At 41.0% G+C, this 22,473-nt stretch overlaps 1 protein-coding gene across 2 annotated transcripts; it reads right to left on the reverse strand.

Annotated features, from left to right (window-relative positions):
- Nucleotides 1-758: 758 nt before the first annotated feature.
- Nucleotides 759-21,782, reverse strand: helz2a (helicase with zinc finger 2a). 2 transcript variants are annotated; one of them, XM_035797596.2, is made up of 20 exons: nt 21,571-21,782; nt 19,614-20,232; nt 17,436-17,622; nt 14,709-14,816; nt 13,342-13,853; nt 12,559-13,212; nt 11,453-12,245; nt 11,262-11,337; nt 7,615-11,158; nt 7,429-7,511; nt 6,466-6,606; nt 6,214-6,375; nt 5,709-5,853; nt 5,378-5,494; nt 5,040-5,229; nt 4,812-4,946; nt 4,412-4,624; nt 4,164-4,320; nt 3,879-4,046; nt 759-1,356 (listed from the first exon to the last, which is right to left on the reverse strand). In XM_035797596.2, exons 2-20 carry the CDS (start codon nt 20,210-20,212, stop codon nt 1,190-1,192), a joined length of 8,151 nt encoding a protein of 2,716 aa, XP_035653489.1. In that variant the 5' UTR covers nt 20,213-20,232; nt 21,571-21,782; the 3' UTR covers nt 759-1,189. The 2 variants fall into 2 exon arrangements, with proteins under 2 accessions (XP_035653489.1, XP_052329929.1); XM_052473969.1 differs by lacking the exons at nt 17,436-17,622; nt 21,571-21,782 and having other exon boundaries at nt 19,614-19,756.
- Nucleotides 21,783-22,473: the final 691 nt, after the last annotated feature.

Below are 22,473 nucleotides of genomic sequence, written 5' to 3' on the forward strand. Positions count from 1 at the left end.
TGGGGCTGGGAACAGCCAGAGTGGGGCTGGGAACAGCCAGAGTGGAGCTGGAAACAGCCAGAGTGGGGCTGGGAACAGCCAGAGTGGGGTTGGAAACAGCCAGAGTGGGGTTGGAAACAGCCAGAGTGGGGCTGGAAACAGCCAGAGTGGGGCTGGAAACAGCCAGAGTGGGGCCGGGAACAGCCAGAGTGGGGCTGGAAACAGCCAAGGGGAGTGCACTACCACCTGTGCCATAAAGCTTCAGACCTCTTAACAGAACACTTATACCTTCACATACAAGTAGGCTACAGTCTTAAAGGGATAGTTAACAGATAATAAATTGTACATGATTTTCTACTTGCCTTGGCTCTTGTTGGTTGACCCAGACAGTACATGGTGTTGGTAATTAGTATTGCAATAAAATGTATAACTTTGTGTATTATTAAATTAATCATGGCATGACTTTAACTACTACAAATCAAATGTGTGATAGAGGAATGTTTTTATATATATATATATATATATATATTTATATAAAATATAAATCTTCAACTATCCCTACAAGATCTACATCACTGTAGTTGAATCATTGCCTCTATCAAATTGAGTGTGAGTGAGGTTACAGTTTAACTCCCATTCACTGCCATCCACACATGCAGTATACTTATGAATAATGGGTCAGGGTGATATGGTGAAAATATAGTGTGCTGATGGTCAAAACACAAATTGAGGTCTTATCTCCCTCTAGTAGTAAATAATGAAGTGACATATACACTAAATACATAGTATGGCTAGTTTAATATACAATGATTAAAACATTTCACAACCATTCTAAAACATACAAAACATCTGACTGAGTATAAAGCACGTCTGACACTTAAAAAGCAAATAAAAAATGTGTAAAATGCCAAGGTTAGCAACAAACATGTAGAAATATATATTAAATGTCTTGTATTACCAGTGCAATGATTGTTGCTTTTCTTTTATACATAGTTCTGAAATATCATTACAATAACATGGTATGTGTAACAGTCCATATTATGTTAATTTGTAAAAAAAAGTCATTAGCTCTCGTCAGTAGTGCAAAAGTCTTCAGTTTCTCAGAAGCGTTAAAGATCAAGAGTTCAAGCGGCACCATAGCAATGCATATCTCCATTTTCTAAATGATCCCCAGCAGTCAATTATGGGTACTGCAGAATCTCGAGCATTTTCATTTTCTGTTTCGAAACTTTGAGGCTCTTTTGTCCTTTGATTTGGTTTTGACGTGTGGGTTTTGAACTTGAATGTCCTTAGCAGGATCCACCACACAGCCACATTGCTGGTAATGAACCAGCAGCCTATTCCACAGTGAGCTGCACCTCAGCAACTCTTGGTTTCCTAAAAGGAAACAAAGAGCAAATTTAAACCGCCAATTTGCATGTTAAAGCACTGCCAGTAAGGAATGAGGAATTAGAAAATAAAACACATTTGTCCCGTTCTACAATCTTCTCAATTCAAGTGTACAAAACAATGTAACAGAATGAGAATCTAACAATAGACATGGGAGGATTGTTAATTCACTTCAAATCCAATTTAATTTGTCACATGCGCCGTGAAATGTTTATTTACAAGCACTTAACCAACAATTCAGTTTTAAGAAAATACCCCCCAAAAAGAGATAAAGGTAACAAATAATTAAAGAGCAGCAATAAAATAACAATAGCGAGGCTATATACAGGGGGTACCGGTACAGAGTCAATGTGCGGGGGCACCGTGTCGAGGTAATTGAGGTAATATGTACTTGTAGATAGAGTTATTAAAGTGACAATGCAAAGACAAAAATAGAATGGGGGCAATGCAAATGGTCTGGGTAACCATTTAGAGTATAGAGGTCCTGGATGGCAGAGAGCTTGGCCCAGGTGATGTACTGGGCCGTTCGCACTACCCTCTGTATTGCCTTGTGGTCGAGCAGTTGCCATACCAGGCAGTGATGCAACCAGTTAGGATGCTCTCGATGGTGCAGCTGTAGAAACTTAAGGATCTGAGGACCCATGACAAATCTTTTCAGTGTCCTGAGGGGGAGGTTTTGTCGTGCCCACTTCCCGACTGTCTTGGTGTGCTTGGACCATGTTAGCTTGTTGGTGATGTGGACACCAAGGAACTTGAAGTGCTCAACCTGCTCCACTACAGCCCCGTCGATGAGAATGGGTGTGTGCTCGGTCCTCTTTTTCCTGTAGTCCACAATCATGTCCTTTGTCTTGATCACATTGGGGAGAGGTTGCGGTCCTGGCACCACACGGCACATGACCTCCTCCCTATAGGCTGTCTCATTGTTGTCGGTGATCAGGCCTACCACTGTTGTGTCATCAGCAAATTTAATGATGGTGTTGGTGTCGTGCAGTCATGAGTGAACAGGGTGTACAGGAGGGGACTGAGCACACACCCCTGAGCAGCCCCTGTGTTGATGATCAGCGTGGCGGATGTTTTGTTACCTACCCTTACCAACTGGGGGCGGCCCGTCAGGAAGTCCAGGATCCAGTTGCAGAGGGAGTTGTTTAGTCCCAGGGATCTTAGCACATTGATGAGCTTTGAGGGCACTATGGTGTTGAACGCTGAGCTGTAGTCAATGAATAGCATTCTTACATAGGTGTTCCTTTTGTCCATGTGGGAAAGGGCAGTGTGGAGTGCAATAGAGACTGCATCATCTCTGAATCTGTTGTGGTGGTATGCAAATTGGAGTGGGTCTAGGGTTTCTGGGATGATGGTGTTGATGTGAGCAATGGCCAGCCTTTCAAAGCACTTCATTGCTACAGACGTGAGTGCTACGGGTCGGTTGTCATTTAGGCAGGTTACCTTAGTGTTCTTGGGCACAGGCACTATGGTGGTCTACTTAAAACATGTTGATATTACAGACTCTGGGAGAGGTTGAAAATCGGAGAGCGTGATCACACAGTCTTCCGGTAGAGCTGGTGCTCTCATGCATGTTTCAGTGTTATTTGCCTCGAAGTGAGCATAGAAGTTGTTTAACTTGTCTGGTAGGCTCAGGTCACTGGGCAGCTCTCGGCTGTGCTTCCCTTTGTTGTCTGTAATGGTTTGCAGGCCCTGCCACATCCGACGAGCGTTAGAGCCGGTGTAGTACGACTCGATCTTAGTCCTGTATTTACGCTTTGCCTGTTTGATGGCCCATCGGAGGGCATATAGGGATTTCTTATAAGCTTCTGGGTTAGAGTCCCGCTCCTTGAAAGCTGCAGTTCTAGCCTTTAGCTCAGTGCGGATGCTGCCAGTAATCCATGGCTTCTGGTTGGGGTATGTACGTACAGTCACTGTAGGGACAACGTCATCGATGCACTTATTGGTAAAGCCAGTGACTGATGTGGTGTACTCCCTCCTCAATGCCATCGGAAGAATCCCGTAACATATTCCAGTCTGTGATAGCAAAACAGTGCTGTAGTTTAGTAACATCTGCTTCATCTGACCAGTTTTTATAGACCGAGTCACAGGTGCGTCCTGCTTAAATGTTTCCTTGTAAGCAGGAATCAGGAGCATCGAATTATGGTCAGATTTGCCAAATGGAGGGCGAGGGAGAGCTTTGTATGCGTCTGTGTGTGGAGTAAAGGTGGTCTAGAGGTTTTTTCCCTCTGGTTGCACATTTAACATGCTCTGGTTGCACATTTAACATTTTCAGTGCACACTATTTCCTTAATTTAGACTCTAAGGGCCGGTTTCCTGGCAACAGATCAAAGCTAGTCCCGAATAGCATGTTCAATAGAGTTTATTCATTAAAATGCTTTTTAGTACACGACTAGGCTAAATCTGCCTGTGATATTGTCTCTTTGTGTGCTACAGAGGTGCCTGATATGAGTCAACAAGGTGAGCAGAGAGACATTGGCCATATAATACCACCTGGAACAGTTTCTTACCAATAATGCACAGTCCCTCCTGAGCCCGAGTGATGCCCACATTAACTTGGTTTGGGTCCATGACAAAACCAAGCTTCTTGGTGAGCCATGCTTTGGTTGGCTCTGTGTCAATTTCCGACTTGGGACAAGAGCGCACAGTAGACAAGATGACATAACGCCATTCACTTCCTGTAGAAAAAAAATGATAAACACTCAGCTGGAGTTCAGTTTTCCTTTCCTTCCCTTTCCATGTATTGTATTTTTTTTATACTTTAACTTTGTGCCTCATGGACAAAATAACTGTACCTTGACTCTTTGTGATGGTATTCACGTTGACGTTCTGGATATGGTTAATTTCCAGGGTTTCGTTCACCTTGGCTACCTGGGCATTGTATGGTGTCAGAATAGCTATGTCGCTAGCCGCCACCCCAGCACGCTTGATCAACAGAGAGGCGATGCGAACCTGACAAAAAGCAAAATGTTTATGTTTCACTGGTACCACGGAATTATGCATTGACAGTGTTTCCAAACATTGCTTGGTGGTGGTTGCTCACCGATTCCTCAGCCTCTGCTGAGTTGGCCTTTGAGTTTTCATTCCCCCGTTCGGTGGAGACCACAAGACTGATCTCTTTTCCGTAAACGTGTCCAAAAAGGATGGGCGTCAGATGTTGAGACTGAGTGAGCAGGACACTGTCTTTCCGAGTTGCTCCAGTCTTGAGAATACCGTTGTAGAACTCCTTTGAAGGAAACTCACAAATGCGCTCTTGCTGAAAAGACAAAATTGCAGTGAGTGCTTCCCTAGTTCTATACGAACAAAATGCAAATGATAACAAAGACAATAGAGAATGTTTGTGCAAGTTTCTAATCAGATGTGGAATGTTAGAGAAGAATCAAACCACACAACTTCTACAATAGAACATGGAAATATTTCCCGAACCAATCCATGCTTCATACCATTCTGTACTGCGTATCAAGCATCAACGCCTTTTCCATGTAACGCTCAAACAGAGATTTCCTCATGCCCAACCTTGCTGAAAGACCACTGTGCGTGATGGGCTGCAATTGCTTGTGATCGCCGAGTAAAACAATCTGAAAGGAGAATACATAATCATAAAATAGGTTATATATAACCTTTCCCTGCTTGCAAATTGAGAACCAAATTAGCAATTGATTATCAATTACCTGTTCAGGTTTATGTGTCACAAGGGGGATGAAGGCTTCAGGCTCAGTTGCCATGGCACACTCATCAATGATAATCTGTTTCAAGTCCAGTTTGTAGAAGTTGGGATTTGACGCCGCAGTACAAGTGCAGAGAATGACATCATGCCTCATCAACTCATGATTCCGAGCTTGTCTTAGGAGGACTTTGTAGCTTAAAGTTAAAAGGTATATGGGAAAATAAAACACCAAATTGATAGAAAAATCATTAAATGTATTTCATAATTATACATGAATTAGGTAAATGTTTTCTCTTCAAATAAAATCCTATGTGGTTATTTATTTACATGAAAGTAAGTTACCTCTCAATCTCCATGTCTGTGAGATCCTCTCCCCTTTTAATTCTTGCATCAAAATGTCTAATTTCAGTGGAGAATGGGTTCTCAGCCATCCGCATAAGATGATGCAATGTGATGGAACTGAAAACATTTTCTTTAAAGCAAACCATACTTTACACATGCATATGCAGACATCATGTCATAACTGTTTATTCCAAGTAATGATCAGTAATAAAACAAATAGTTGTGCGATGCAAATATAAAGCCTCAAATTTCATTATAGTCCAACTTCCTTGGCACAACCAAAATAAACACTGACAGTTCTTTCTCTGCACTTTGATAAAAGTTAGCTGACCTGAGCTCTCTCTTGGGTCTCTCCTCCCTGATTGACCTGCGTGACAGCTTCAGGTTGCTGCCAGGGTAGGGAAACTCCAACATCTCCATCTGCTCACTGTAAACACGAAGTGGCTTCAACACCTTCCGGAGTTTCAGAAGTTGACCTTTGACAAATATGATGAGAAAAGTTTTAGTGCTATGCATTGCTTGACCTATACTGAAATGGATGCCGTTACTCATTTTAGTACTGTTTATATTTAGATGCAGGAACTCCTCAATACTTCTGAGCTAATATTCTATAAGAGGTGCAGGAACTCAAAAATATTTGAGGTGCCGGTAGTCAGTTCCGGTAAGCACCTGCCAAAGCTTAGTACTGGTGCTGTGACAGTGGTATGGCAATCTGACTGCAGATGTATCTGACTCAATGAGACCTCATAAAAAGAGACAGTGACACAGGCCCACATTGAAATAGCAGATGCATGCATACCTAACATCATCTAAGGAGAAGGGGGGTAAATTCTTACCAGCTACAACGTCCACCGATTTATTAGAGGGTCCGCAATATAGAATGCACCTCCTCTTTGAAGACCCCCCAGCAGCTTTAGGCCTTAGGGGGTTTGGGTCTTTTTGGTTTTGCAGAAAGAACCAATAAACAAGGTGGACTCCAACCACCGTCTTCCCAGTGCCTAAGAAAAGGATTAGAATGTATTAAGATTCTAACTGAACTGCATGAGGAGAAAGGTAATATAGGCTTTGTAAAACATCAAAGTGCTTACCTGGTGGCCCCTGAATGAGAGTGAATCGGTTGTCGAGGGCCTCTTTAATAGCTTTGGTTTGACTAATATTCAGATCAGGAAACTTGGAGGAATGAAGTTTGATCTCAAACCTGGCAGGTCTCAGCTCTTTAGTTACAGGTGCTGTGTAAAATATTACCACATTAACGTCCTCACAACCTCACTTATTACCAACAGACATGAGACATGAATTTACCATGAATCTATTTGTCAAAGTTAAAACTAAAATGTGTAAAAATTCAACGGAAAGTGAATTTGCGCTTAAATCTAATTTGCTGGTATACTGTAGATGGTGGCTTGTCTAGTGTTGTGTTCTGAAATAAAATGTGTTACAGTGGCTTGAGAAAGTTTTTGATTTACACAACATATACCACTACATACCTATATATATATACCTATATACCACAACAAGAAATAAGACCCCCAAAAATACGGAAAACTTGAGCGTACATAACTATTCAACCCCCCCCCCAAGGCAATACTTTGTAGAGCCATCTTTTGCAGCAATTACAGCTGCAAGTCTCTTGGGGTATGTCTCTATAAGCTTGGCACATCTAGCCACTGGGATTTTTGCCCATTCTTCAAGACAAAACTGCTCCAGCTCTTTCAAGTTGGATGGGTTCCGCTGTTGTACAGCAATCTTTAAGTCATACCACAGATTCATAAATTGGATTGAGGTCTGTGCTTTGACTAGGCCATTCCAAGACATGTATAGCAAAGGGGGTGACTACATATGCACACACCACTTTTCTGTTTTTCATTTTTTAGAATTTTTTAAAACGAGTTATATTTTTAATTTCACTTCACCAATTTGGACTATTTTGTCTATGTCCATTACATGAAATACAAATAAAAATATATTTCAAATACAGGTTGTAATACAACAAAATAGGAAAAACGCCAAGGGGGGTGAATACTTTTGCAAGGCACTGTAGGTGTATTTACCAGAGTTTGTCCTCTTGCCAAGAGCAATGTTCTTCACAAGTTCATTAGCCTGAGTGAGGTTGTCGACAGCAGCCTCTTTACGCCTGAAAATAACACAATCATTAATTAATTTAATTTCACATTTTATCTTCTTTCGACTCTAAAAAACACATTTGTATTTGAATATTAAATAGTCCAAATACTTACACATCAGGTAACAGCTTTGGAATTAATTCTACTGTGAATCTTGTATCTTTCCCGAAGACCCTGTCTGGAATCTTGGCCATGGACATGTGATTAATCCGGAAGTCTATCTGGACATAGGAGAGGTTTTTAGCCTCATCCTCATCAGTGACCCCAGTGGTTATTCCATGAGCAACCCAAATGAGAGATGGGATATTGCTGAGGTCCACATGCTGATCATCATCAGCACCATTGTTTGGCAAATCCACTCGATTTTGGTACCTCATGCGGATACACAGAAAGCTGTGTTTGAGGCCATACTCAATGGCCCACTGTTTCATCTTCTCAAGTGACAACTGGAAGAATCCACCGAGTTGACTCTCCTTCTGTATCTGTTTCCATGTCAAAGGCACATCTTCAAGGACAATGCTGTCATTTTCTGTTACAGCGTTGGAGGCTGACTCCATCTCACACAATGGTTTCCATATCTTCTGATACTCCTGGTAAGTGGTGTATGTTTTCTTCGATGAATGGAATGCATACTTGGAGAAACACAGAGTTGGGTCTTTTGAGTGCTCCAAGCAAATCTCAAACTTGTTACGTACAACCAGCATCTGAACCACAGGTACTAATAATCCCCGTTGTGTGTCAGTGCCCAGTTGCACCTCCAGTGTTTCACCAGACTTTACCCTCAATGGCAATTCAATGTAATGACCTGGATTTGGATTGGTTCTGGCCGTTGGTGTATATTGGAGCAGACCTGAGCAGACCTGTTGGTTATCCTTGACACTTGAGCTGATGGTCTGTAGGGATTGGAACACAATGTCCAAGTTCTCCTCCTTCAGAGCTGACAGCATCCCTTTCCACAAGTCTGTTGGCACTGATGTCACAAATGGATGAGGTGACTGTTGTTGCAGTTCAGCGTGGATGTTCTCATTTGTGAAGGAGTATACTCTTCTCTTCCATTTCAGAACCACATGGTTGTCATGTTCATTGAACTCTGGTTGGTCTGTCAACTGCAGATCCCTATACATGATAAGGATATTTTCTGGCATTGAGGATCGATTAAATGGAAAATACACTCTTAAACTGTTTCCAGCTGGGGAGGCATCAATGACAAAGGCTATCTTCTGTGCACTTTGATTGTTCAGCTGCGATGCAAAACTCAAGCAACGTGCTTTCCTCTCATACATTTTTTGCTTTTCAGATTTTCTCGAAAAACTCAGACAGGACTGGTCAATTTCCAGAGAAGTGTACCTGACTGCTTTATTTTCAAGAACTGAGTGCAGGAGCCTCTGAACAATAACGTCCACGTACCGACGAATGGGCGAGGAAGCCCAAGTGTAGCTTTCAAGCTGAAGGTCATAGTGGCCAACTCTAGATAGGTATGTTGAGTTAGAGCGTAGAACATATGCTCTATGGATCGTCTTCTTGAGTTCAATGATCAAAGGGAGTAGCTGGGGATGAATGTCATCAGTTGCTATCAGGTCCACAATTCTAGGGATATCCTTGTCTTGAAATGCTGACTCAAGACTCCTCACAATGGATGTTAATAGAGAGAATGTCTCAGATGGCTGGACAACTTGACCATGATGGTCTTTATTCTCTGTTCTCGTTGCAAGCATCTGATTGGACACACCTGGGTAAGGTTTAGAAACCGCATCCCTCTGGTTATCATCAACATTACCAATCTGATCAATGCAGTGACAGAAATGAATGGACAGGGGAATCAGAGAACTGTATTTATCTTTTAGTTGACAAAGCTTCTCTGTGTTTGGCTTGTCTTGGCATCTGACTGGGGTGCAGCTGACTGTCTTTGCATCTTTGAGCAACAGTTCAGTGACAGCGTGGTTAAACATAACCATGAGCTCTTCCACCATCTTATGAGACCGTCTTCTACCAACAATTACATCATCATCAGGGGATTTATAGTGCCAGTCTTCCTGTTTCCTGTCCTTTCTGTGAACCTCAGAAAAGTGACATGCTTTGGCGAGGCAGCCCTCTAAAGTGTCATATCTTTGGCCATTATCATCAGAGTTTTGGATGATGTTTTCAGCTTCCTCATATGACAACTTTCTATCAGACTTTATTTTAGATAGGCTAAACTTACTTGTCTTGATGCGGTCTGTTTTCTTGTCAATTTGCACCATCAGTGATATGGCATTTCGTTCACATCCAGGGAGTAGACTGAAATGCTCGGTGCTCAGACAAAGTGGGAACATATAAACAGGCTCCTTTCCAGGGGGATAAAAAGCACTTCCATTCTGTTGTGCATCTTTGTCTAATAGGCTGCCCTTGGTCACACGGCTTGCAACATCAGCAATGTGAACTCCAATCTCGTAGTGTTGACCTAAATCTCTTACACTGATGGCATCATCAAGATCCTTGGAATGTGCTGGGTCAATTGTAAATGTTATGAATTCTTGATAACACCTTCGTTTTTGCGTATCTGTGTTCAGTTCCTTGAGAATTTCATGGTCATTCTCAACAGAAGTGGCCCTTGTCAGTTGATACTCTATGTCCAATACTTCTAGTCCACTATCTAAAGAGGCCACTTTGGGAAGGACTTTTACGACAACTCCTAAAGGGTATCGAAATGTCTCTCGCCACTTCAAGACTTTGACAACAAAGAGATTGTTTCTTTTGGATTCCTCATTTATCTTCACAAATTTTTCAAATCTCAGATCCTCCAGTTTTCGCACGGCAATGTAGTTTGGCTTGTCCCTCCAAACTGGGGTGTAAATTTTGGAGATGCATTTGTTGATGGGTGTCATCACCTGGTTGTCATAGTTATCAATGGTACAGACAAACACCATGGATGCATTTTCAACCTCCACCACATCTAGCACTTTCCCATTTGGGGGATGACACTCATTGTCCAAGATCTCCACAACAACCTGATCTCCAGGAAAAGAACGACCAATATTCTTTCTGCCTTTGATAGAAATGCGGAGGGAGGGCTCTTCAAGAGGTATGGCGTAGCCTGAGTCAAACCTCTCCAAACTCAAGTGACAGTGTTTGTAGATACTCGGGTCTCTCTTTATCAATGCCTGAAGGTACAAAGGGGAGCTGTCTTGGCTTGTGTTCATCTCAAGTCCATTTAATGGGTTGACAATTGGCTCCCCCTGGGTGATACCCAACAGGCCGTCAGCTGTTACAGTGACTCGTACATCGTTACCCTCGTCAAGAAGCTCCCTCAGTATTGGGTCATCTATGTCGGGTATCTCAGATATGGATGACTCACTATCACTGTTGTCCTCCTCGTCCCCTTTGACAAATCTTGAAATCTCTCTTAATTCTTGTTTCAAGTAATCTTCAGTAAGGGTTTGTGGATCTGCACTGTTTTTGCTGATGCAGTGGTCTATGTAGGCTTTCCATATCCTTGAGCTTTTCCCAAAGTAGCAGAGAGCAGCAGCATCTCCAACCACAACAACCTGGGATTGAGCCCGAGTCATGACCGTGTTCAATACGCGAGCATCGTTGAAAAACTCGTGACAAAGTGAGTCAGAGGAAAGAAGGCTGTCACGGGTTTGAACGGCTGTCAATACTATTGCCCTGAACTGTTTGCCTGTTAAGATATGAAAATATGTCAATGTTTTTAAAGTATACAACCCATTATTATGTTCAAGGAAAAGATTATATGAAAGTCAAAATTACAGTCAAAAATATACCTTGAACATTGGCTATATTTTCCACAGTCACTTGGCCATGTCCTTTTTTCCTAAGCTCTTTCCTGATCAGTGAAACCTATCAACCAATAAAATTACGACATGTAAGGCTTCAAATACAATATTGTTGATAGTTTATCATTAGCTCAAGATATACATTATAAAAATGGTGGTATGTTCAAAGGACAATTTACCTGGCATCCTTCAGACAGGACACAAATTGAGCTTTGATCCTGATTTCCCCATGCAGGTGGCCAATCTCTGAGCAGATTTTGCACTACTTCAACCACGGATGCAACCTCTTCACGATTAAACCACGACATGGATGTGTTGTCCAAGTGAGATTCTCCTCTGACATGGTGGAACCTCAGGGGGTGGCAGTTCGGATGAGCTGGGACATTACCTACAGCCTTGATGGCATCAGACTTGCCAACATAGAAGTTAATGGACACGAATTCTACTATCTCTTTGGTGGAGCGATAGTTCTCGTTGAAAATGATTCTGCTTTTCAAAGCTGCACTACTCTCTTGGGCTTGATAGTAGTGGAACAGACGGTTCAGCAAGGTGTGATTGGAGCGTTGGTCATCGTCCACTGAAAAGAGCTTTGGTCCCATCTGCATGTGATCTCCAGCTAGAACCACTCGAGTTACTGGCCCAGCCAGACCAAGGGCCATCAGAGCTTCACATTCAAGCATCTGGGACGCTTCGTCAATCAGGATGTGGGTGAAGTAGCCGCCAGGGAGCTTCAGGTCATGTAAGTGCATTGCCATTGCAGTGGTTGTTATGACCACCCTACAGGAGTCAACTGTATCTTTATCAGGTAGGGAGAATAATTGTCCGTTTTTGGAACGATGACAGTACTGTAAGGTGATCACATCAGTAGATTGTACCGATGATTCCTCTGCCTTTATTCTAAGAGGTTTGATTTCAAGATCTCCAGAGTTGACAGACTCATGGAAATGACCTTTCACATACAAATCTGCAGAACTGAAGAAAATAATGAGTGTAATCTCTTCTATGGTTTCACCTGCTATGTACTTTTGTACCAACAATAATAATTCACCAGGTTTTAATAAGGATAGTATGTTCCAACTATACAAAAGACTATTACTTTTCATAACTTCTACTGTACTATTACAGGCTCTAATTACAAATGATTATAAACATATTGAAGATTTGGAGGCCACATAGTGTATATTCAACCCATTGCATAACCAATATTATACTTACATTACATTTATATTTGAGTAATTTAGCACAAGGTCTTATCAAGAGTGACTTACATCAAATCATCTCCTACCTGTTTGTAAGGGTGCAGATCAGTACTCTATTGTGAGGCTGCCGTACCAGCTCTTTAGCTGCCGTAGCTAGAGTAAGGGTTTTCCCAGTTCCAAACGGTCCATAAATGAGGAGTGGTGACACACTTCCTGCTCCATCAGTGTCTCCAATGATAAATTCCATAGCTGCTTGCTGCTTTGCATTGAGGTTGTAATTTTGCTGTGCTTTGCTCACAGGGACAATGCAGTTCCTGAAGACTGGTAACACTCTCTCTGTGTCTGGAAGGAGATCTATGGCTTTGTGCATCTCACAAAACCTCAGACGATTCAGCTGGAACTGAACTTCCACTTCACATGTTTCATTGTTTTGGAGTTTCAGGTCAGAGCAGCATCTTTCAGACAGCTTCAAGTGCATTTTGTTCTTACTTGTGGCGTCTTTGAGGATGATGGCTTCATAGACCTTGTGACTTTGATTATCTGAAGATACTGGTGCTATGAGAGCTGATTGGATGCTTCGTCTCAGCATCAAACCCTCTGGGGTGTCTGGGGTGAGATTATAAGGAACTGAGACAGCACAGAATAGTTCCCCCAGAGGAGCTATCTTCATCCCGAACTGAGGGTCGTCTACAGTGGCCTCTAGGGTGACTGACAAAGTGATGGTTGTTTGAACGTTGAGTCTAAAAAGGTATTAGAATGTGGAGAGATTTACTGTAGGTAGGTAGATTGCCATTTTAACTCATGTATATTTACCATTGTAAATGTTTCACTATATAGTACTCAATAAATACTATAATTGCTTTCATTACCTTGAAACCACCTGATCTTCTGCCTGCTCCTCTGTGTACAGGAAGCTGTGCATCCTCTCTTTGTAGTTCTGGTGATTTATGGGCATGTTGCGGTCATCAAGTGGTTTATATGGCGTACAAATCTTAGGCTCGTATTCCGTAAGCAGCTTTTCCTGTGCCTTTGTCTTCTCCATATATGGGATGATGTCCCTGTTCCCCTGATGCCAGCGTTCTTGATTTAAAGATGGATGGATGTCATCCTCTGGTGGCACCACAAGCTGAATGGAAGGCTCTTTTCCAACATTAACTTTGAGTTTCTGCAAGAGCACTGGCCTTGTGTCAAAGTCGAACACCAACCACTGTTCGTAAAGACCCGGGTTGTTGGACTTGAAGGACACGGTGATGTCATAGGTCATGTCTGAGTTACAGAACGATTCACCCGTGGAGTAAGTGCAGGGCTCAGGACTGTTTTCATCCAGGGAAAAAGAGGCTCCAGGTTCCTGTTTCAGTAGTGATACATGTGCAAGTAGTTTCTGTAAAAAAGCATTGGACACAATTCATTAGGTGCCACTACTACAATATTGTGAGTTAAGCAATTTGGACACAATTCCTGTTGCAAATGGAAGTTGCAAGTGACATCATCTCAAGCAACTTTGCAGCTACACGAAGCAATTCAAATGCAATGGAAATTGCATGCAACATCACATCATGGTATCGTAAATGATTTGTTTATCCAAACATTTGATAATTGTAACACCATCAATATAGACAAAATGCTGGCTGTACAATTTAGTTAGATAGCCAAAATGTTGCCTAATTGCCAATCATGTTTTCACAAGCTAGCTAGTTAATCAAGCGACCGACGAGCTAAGCTTGCTAGCTAGTGCAGTTGATGTTGAACAATGTCAGTTAAAACTGGACAGAGAAAGGTCTGGGTTCACTTTTCAAATTAAATGTATTGACTGCCAGACTATGTACATGAACCATGACTAGCCATGGTGTCTATAATTTTTTTGCCATGTATCTTTGGTCAGGGTTTACAGCAGCACTGACAGTTGTGTTGACATGACAACTGGGTCAGAGTTCCGATCAGAACGATATGACGAGTCATGTAAACCTTTTCCTGCTGACTGGACATTGCATACAGTCATTTCTGTGAAATAGGATGGATTTCTATCTCTTGCGATGCAATGCAACTACGACGATGACAACACTGAGCAACCTAGATGCAGTAAAAGTGCAGTAAATGCAGTCAACTGTGGTATTTTGGACGCAGTAATTGCAGAATAACTGTAGTTGTACTGTAGTTGTACTGTAGCACTGAGTGGCGACTTTGCATGGAGTACTCTTTGAAGTACAACAAGTTAATAATGGTATGTTAGCCTTACCTCCGACTGTATTCTGAACTTCCATGTCAGCGGCACATTTTCTCTTTGACCTGAAATCATCATGTCCTTGTCACAGCTGATATTGACACCAGACACTGCCTCAGACATCTGAAAATGGAAGGTATAATCACAATGGCACAGAATGTTTCAGTTTGTGTTAAAAAGCTTGCAATATTTTATACAGTGTTGATGTAATTATTGTATCAAGGTAATTTGTTTAAAAATCAACTTCTGTTGGACCAAATCCCTTCCATGCTTCAAATCAGTTGACCTGGAATGACTCCGGGGTCATTCCAGGCGAAGCAGTCTAGCGGTCCAGTGCTGAGGCGCCACTACAGCCTTGGGTTCGATTCAAGACTGTGTCATAGCTGGCCATGACTGGGAGCCCCATAGGGTGGCACACAATTAGCCCAGCGCCATCTGGGTTAGGGGAGGGTTTCCTTGGCTCATCGCGCTCTAGCGGCTCTTTGTGGCGGGCCAGGTGCCTGCAAGCTGACTTTGGTCATCAGTCGAACAGTATTTCCTCTGACACATTGGTGCGGCTGGCTTTCGGTTTAACCGAGCAGTGTGTTAAGAAGCAGTGTGGCTTGACGGGTCATGTTTCTGAGGACAAGATCGTAACTAGCAATTGAATATCATGAAATTTGGGAGAAAAATGGGGTAAAAAAAAAGAAGCTTTTACGGTCAGGAAACGTATGGCTTTGTTCCCAGAACCAATGGGACACCACAAATATACGTTCACAGAACTTCCAAGGAACCAAATGTGCTAGCTGGAAGTCCATAGAAATCATTGATAAATAATATATTTAACAAATTAAAAATGTAAAGATTTCTAGGAGTATAAGGCATTACTAGGTACTGTTCATGGCCCTCTCATGAAGATAGATATGTTTTATATGGCCAACCACTTAATATTAACATTAAACAGGTGATTAAATAGCAGTTAGCTGGTTTTCAATTTATTTTATTTGACTATACTGTGATTAGTTGATACAAAGCAGTACAGAGAAAATAAGCCATGCTTTCTTGGACTAAGCAGCCTACCTATCTAGCTAAGTCAATCTAGCTAATGTTAAGGTTACTGTCGGAAGAAAATCTCTTAATTCCCAGTACCTCCCCTCAATGTACCCTGCGCATTTCATGATTCTAGGACAAAGAAAATGTATTTTAAAAAGTGTTTGAAGTTTCGAATTTGTATGCTCATTTTTTATCTAATTTCCAAAACAATTTCAATTTTGGAGATACAAGTTTTTCTTCCGACAGAGACAATGTGTTGTTCTTGGTTGGCCCATTTTTATACCTAGTCTAGAAAGTTAGTTCATAGTAGCTATGTTTCACACGAAAAATTACCTAATGTAGCTAACACTAATTAGTGCTTGCAAATGCACATCTCTCATCAACTGAATCTAGCTAGCTGGCTGGTGAGTAGGCTAGATCGGATTTGACAACTAGTAGGCTAACTTGTTGAGATAGCTAATGATTATTTTACTAATATAAAAAACTGGCTAACCAATAGTAGGCCTATCTTTGTGTTAGCTATTGACAACATTAGCTAGATAATTTATTGAATGTGGTAGGTTGATAAGATTCTAATAACTTTCCTATGATTTGTGTTACAGCTGTTCAGTTGTGCAAGGAAAAAATCATGACTTCACTTAAGTTGTGTCCTTCCCCACTTCAATGCATTGTCACCCCTTTGTATAAACCAATCACAGTGTCAGATGAACAAAAAACGAATAAACAAAGAAATAAAATACACATAAATCATAACCAGAACAATGTACACTACCGTTCAAAAGTTGAGTCAATTTGAAATGTCCTTGTTTTTCAAAGAAAAGCACCTTTTTTCTCCATTAAAATAACATAAAATTGATCAGAAATACAGTGTAGACATTGTTAATGTTATAAATTACTATTGTAGCTGGAAACAGCTGATTTATAATGGAATATCTACATAGGCGTACATAGGTCCATTATCACTCCTGTGTTCCAATGGCATGTCATGAGTCGCCTCTTCACTGTTGACGTTGAGATTGGTGTTTTGCGGGTACAATTTAATAAAGCTGCCAGTTGACGACTTGTGAGGCATCTGTTTCTCAAACTAGACACTCTAATGTATTTGTCATCTTGCTCAGTTGTGCACCGGGGCCTCCCACTCCTTTCTATTCTGGTTAGAGGCGGTTTGCGCTGTTCTGTGAAGGGAGTAGTACATAGCGTTGTACGAGATCTTCAATTTCTTGGTAATTTATCGCATGGAATAGTCTTCATTTCTCAGAACGTGAATACTAACGAGTTTCGAGCCTGTAATCGAACTCACAAATGCTGATGCTCCAGATACTCAACTAGTCTAAAGAAGGCCAGTTGTATTGCCTCTTTAATCAGCACAAACGTTTTCAGCTGTGCTAACATAATTGCAAAAGGGTTTTCTAACGATCAATTAGATTTTTAAAATTATAAACTTGGATTAGCTAACACAACGTGCCATTGGAACACAGGAGTGATGGTTGCTGATAATGGGCCTATGTATGCCTATGTAGATATTCCATTAAAAATCAGCTACAATAGTCCAGCTACAATAGTCATTTACAACATTAACAATGTCTACACTGTATTTCTCATCAATTTTATAGTTTTTTTTAATGGATTTATTATTTATTTTTCTTTGAAAAACAAGGACATTTTTTGAACGGTAGTGTAAATATATATATTTAATAGAAATGGCCTTACAATATCAGCCTTTTTAATTATATCCTTGTACTCTCTCAGTAGATTGCCCTGGTATGAAAGTAAACCCTGCTCTTCAGCAGCAATAACTGCTTTCCGATCAGTCTTGTCTCTTGTGCGCCACTCCTGTAGTTCTTCCGCTGAGTGAGCATCAACACAGTTGCTCCCAAGCTCACATGTAGAGGCCCTCCTATGGATAAATTACATTACATTTAATGTTTTAGAAATATGAATCACATTAGATGTCCAACTATAAGTGTCTGAAGAATAGGATCAGACTCATTTTATCACTGGCACGGTTATGCTGGGCTGTGATCTAGTCAGAGGAGACTTAGTGTATATTTTGTTGAAAAACGACATTGTCTTATTTTCAGTGTGCTGTCTACTTACTAATTTGTTTGCAATATATGCCTACTGTGGAATATACACTTAGTATACAAAACATTAGGAATACCTGCTCTTTCCATGACATAGACTGACCAGGTGAATCCAGGTCAAAGTCATGATCCCTTATTGATGTCCCTTGTTAAATATTTCTTTGATGTAGGGGGCAGTATTTTCACGTCCAGATGAAAAGCGTGCCCAGAGTAAACTGCCTGCTACTCAGGCCCAGAGGCTAGGATATGCATATTATTAGTAAATTTGAATAGAAAACACTCTGAAATTTCTCAAACTGTTTGAATGATGTCTGTGAGTATAACAGAACTCATTTGGCAGGCAAAAACCTGAGAAAAATCCAACAAGGAAGTGGGAAATCTTTTTCATGTGATTTTCTATCCAATATATAGTGTCCATGGGTTCATATTGCACTTCCTAAAGCTTCCACTAGATGTCAACAGTCTTTAGAACTTTGTTTCAGGCGTCTACTATAAAGGGGGAGCAAATAAGAGCTGTTTGAATCAGGCGTCTGGCTGAAAGCCATTAGTTTAGTCGCGCGCGGCCTTGAGCGCAAGCTCCATTCCTTTTCATTTCTAAATACAAAGGAATTGTCTGGTTGGAATATTATTGAAGTTTTATGATAAAAAACATCCTAAAGATTGATTCTATACATCGTTTGACATGTTTCTACAAACTGTAATATAACTTTTTGGACTTTTCGTCTAGACTTTGTGCTTGCGCCTTGTGCATTTTGATTACTGGACTAAACACGTGAACAAAAAGGAGGTATTTGGACATAAATATGAACTTTATCGAACAAAACATACATGTATTGTGTAACATGAAGTCCTATGAGTGCCATCTGATGAAGATCATCAAAGGTTAGTAATTAATTCTGACTTTTGTGAGCCCTCTCCTTGGCTGGAAAATGGCTGTATGGTTTTCTGTGACTAGGTGCTGACCTAACATAATCGCATGGTGTGCTTTCGCAGTAACGCCTTTTTGAAATCAGACACTGTGGTTGGATCCCACTTGTACCAGAGAGGTTAAATCAGCTTCAAACAGTGTAGATGAAGGGGAGGAGACAGGGTAAAGAAGGATGTTTAAGCCTTAAAACAATTGAGAGAGAGATTGTGTATGTGTGCCATTCAGACGGTAAATGGGCAAGATAAATATTTAAGTGCCTTTGAACGGGGTATGGTAGTAGGTGCCAGGTGCACCGGTTTGTGTCAAGAACTGAATCCCTGCTGGGTTTCTCACGCTTAACAGTTTCCTGTCTGTTTCAAGAATGGTCCACCACCCAAAGGACATCCAGCTATGTTGACAACTCCAGCCTTACTTTTGTTATGACTTTTATTTTGCCTAAATGTATTGAGGCACTGTTACTTTGTACCCTGGAGACTTTTATTGTGAAAGCAATAGTATTCATAGGAGCACCTGTGAATTTTGAGAGAGGGGGAAGGAGACTGCTTGGCTATATCTCTTGGTCCAGGAGAAATTAAACCACAAGCAATATTTTTCTGTTATAACCCATGTTAAAAAAAAGTTCTGCTGAACCCACAAGTCCTCCGATGGAGATAGTGTTAAATACCTACAACAAGAAATAAGGGTTATAGTACTGTGGGAAGCACTGGAGTCAACATGGGCCAGCATCCCTGTGGAATGCTTTTAACACCTTGTAGAGTCCATGCCCTGACGAATTGAGGCTGTTCTGAGGACAAAAGGGGGGCAGGTGGGGAGGTGTTCCTAATGTTTGGTATACTCAGTGTATGTGTTGTGTGATACTGACTGGGTGTAATGTACCTTTCACACAATTTGTAGGCTTGGTTGGTTTGAGGTGGGTCTCGATACTTCCACTCAGTCGTTGTCTCATTGTTATACTCGTTGGTCCTTTTGATGTGATTGAACGTGTTGAGGTGGTTCTGGAAATCTCCCCATGATGGAAACAATAGATCGCAGGCTTTGCAATGGTGCTGGGGCAGAGACCGAGAAGCTGCTGCCACCACCGGCTGATGTTTCTGTACAGCCTGAAGCAGCTCAGCCCGAACAAACCCCTCCTGGCTCTCAGCTGTCCACACGGTCATCTCTACCTCACTGTGTGCAAACCAGCATCGATGGGCGCCATGCAAGCATGGCTTACCATTCACAACATACTTACAGTACAGCCATGAGCTGATGTTCAAGTGGGGCAGGATGGGCAGCGGCCTGACTTCCTCATACAACCGTGTATTTTTCTTATCATAAAGAACTAGAGTTGCCTTCCAAACATGCCTGTGTCCTGACTTGCACCTCAAGTTGATGCCCTTACGGGAGAACTGCCGTGGTCTGTGATGCAAGCAAGTTTCGCAGAGTTCCATGAACGTGCCAGGGAACTGGCGCTGAATTCTCTCTTTCGTAGTCATTGCGTGATCCCAGGTTTTCTCTGAAATTAAAAGACAAAGCATGACAGGTTTTTGCACATATATCAATATTTGTAACGTCCGTTGTTGGAAGGAGACCAAGGCGCAGCGTGATTTGGGTTCATCATATTTATTTAAAATGTGAACCAGCAAAAAAACAAAAACATTTACAACGAACGAAAAGTGCAAGTCTAAGAAGTGGTATATCTGTTCTATTGTGCACTATTTCTATGCTTCCCTTTCTTTAGTTTAGTTTTGGATCTTTTACTTTCGGTTTTGTACACCAGCTTTAAACAGCTGAAAATACAATATTTTTGGTTATTGAAAATACTTTTCACAGCGGTTTAGATGGTAGAATGATTCTCTACACTATACATTGCTTGTTTTGTCACATAAACTGAAATTAGGCAAACTAATGGAATTTTAGCAACCAGGAAATGGCGGAGCGATTTCTGCATATTGCACCTTTAATTGTTATAGTATCTGTAAAATACGACTGGCTGTAACCAGAAATATATATAAGTTTACTCTGCTTGACTTGGACCTTGCTTTGCACCTGTCACCAAAATGATCAAATGATCTCAATAAAAGTTTCTTCAAAACAATATCCTCTAAATAGCAAAATATATGATTAAGAAATATATATACAGGTGTATGTATGTATGTATGTATGTATGTATGTATGTATGTATGTATGTATGTATGTATGTATGTATGTGTATATATATATATATACACTTTTTGTTAATTAATATAGCTATAAAGCTATTCTCAATTCAACAGGCTAACTGGTCTCAATTAACCAATTGCAGACGACATTAACATTAAGTAATGCAGATATAGCTATGAACTGCAGGTGTGTGGTTAGTGCATTGGGCGGTTGCTGGATCGAATCCCAGAGCTGACAAGGTAAAATCTGTCGTTCTGGCACTGTTGATGTTGATTAAGGCAGCCATCTGCACCTCTCTGATTCAGAAGGGTTGGGTTAAATGCAGAAGACACATTTCAGTTGAATCCATTCAGTTGTACAACTGACTAGGTATCCCTCTATCTCATTAAAAAACATTCTGTGACTCCTGAGATATTCAATTCAAATCTCTGTAGGTATACTGTAAGTCACACTAAGCGAGCAAGAAAATAGTAACATTAACTGCCACAATTGATTAATTTGTACACTGTCTGACAACATCTACAGCTGGATGTGGTATGACACATGAATGCAGAGCAATCTAAATGAAGTATTAAAAAACATGTTATAGACATCATTAGGCCATCTGTCTATATTACTTCATGTGTATGAACCATTTACCTTTCCACTATCAACATAATGAACAACAACAGGAATATAAAAATATACTTGCCTCTTAGGAAAATGTGAAATGTACCATGGCTATGATGTGTTGTCCTCTTGAAATAAAGTCTGTGAAGTTATTCATAAGCTCATGTTACACTACAGTTCCAACACACTTCTAGGCTGAATATCATAATGTCTTATATTGGATTAGAAACCCTTCAGGAAGTGCTGCAGTATTTATGGTGTATGTCAACAACCACTAGATCCCTCCCTAGTAACAACAACAACATTACAACACTACTCTGTCAGTTTCGTTTTTATGCTGAAATGAAACCTAAAACATTACTGTAGGTTTCAATATGAAGTGGGCGTAGAACATAGATGAACTGTTGAGATAACTGACCACCACAGCTGGAGGATGGCTTTGCAGGGAAATCAGGTTTCATTTATCAGGAAGGAATGCACACACCAAGGTCTAACAGTGACGTATTGTGAGGTCATACTTTGCTGACATGCAAAATAGGCACTGTTATTAAACCATAAAGTCAGCATGATAACATTGTGGTATCAGGTGCCTTCAGAAAGTATTCACACCCCTTGACTTTTTCCACATATGTGACTGACCGCCTTGATTCGGTCTTATGTAGCAACATTTGAAATTGTGTTTTTTACGTTGGATAAAAGCAGTGACACAGAGCTACACAATGGTATATCATACACCGCATTTGAGGAACAATGGGGAAGTAATTCTGCTTTGGAAGCTGATAAACTTTTGAGAAAACGGCCTTGACTCCTTTTGTTGGGGCAGATTGCTCGGATCAATCCTTAAAGAGATGGGCGGGGCTTGTTGTGGAAATTTCCTGTATTACCAAATCATGAGAGAGCAACTACACACACGTCTGAGTTATCAAAAAGTCCATATTTAATTATATGAGCTTCACCATAGCCCTGTGACTCTCAGATCAATTCA

This window comes from Oncorhynchus keta, chromosome 21 (assembly GCF_023373465.1).
Source record: "Oncorhynchus keta strain PuntledgeMale-10-30-2019 chromosome 21, Oket_V2, whole genome shotgun sequence".
Classification (NCBI taxonomy): Eukaryota; Metazoa; Chordata; class Actinopteri; order Salmoniformes; family Salmonidae; genus Oncorhynchus; species Oncorhynchus keta.

Bases quoted from the DNA above. Each gene is read 5' to 3' on its own strand.
- helz2a (XM_035797596.2), bottom strand. From the start codon at position 20,212: ATGACTACGAAAGAGAGAATTCAGCGCCAGTTCCCTGGCACGTTCATG. The intron at 11,159-11,261 runs GTATATTTTTGA...ATATCTTAACAG, and splicing joins AAATATAGCCAATGTTCAAG to GCAAACAGTTCAGGGCAATA. The intron at 5,230-5,377 runs GTAACTTACTTT...TTTAACTTTAAG, and splicing joins ACAGACATGGAGATTGAGAG to CTACAAAGTCCTCCTAAGAC.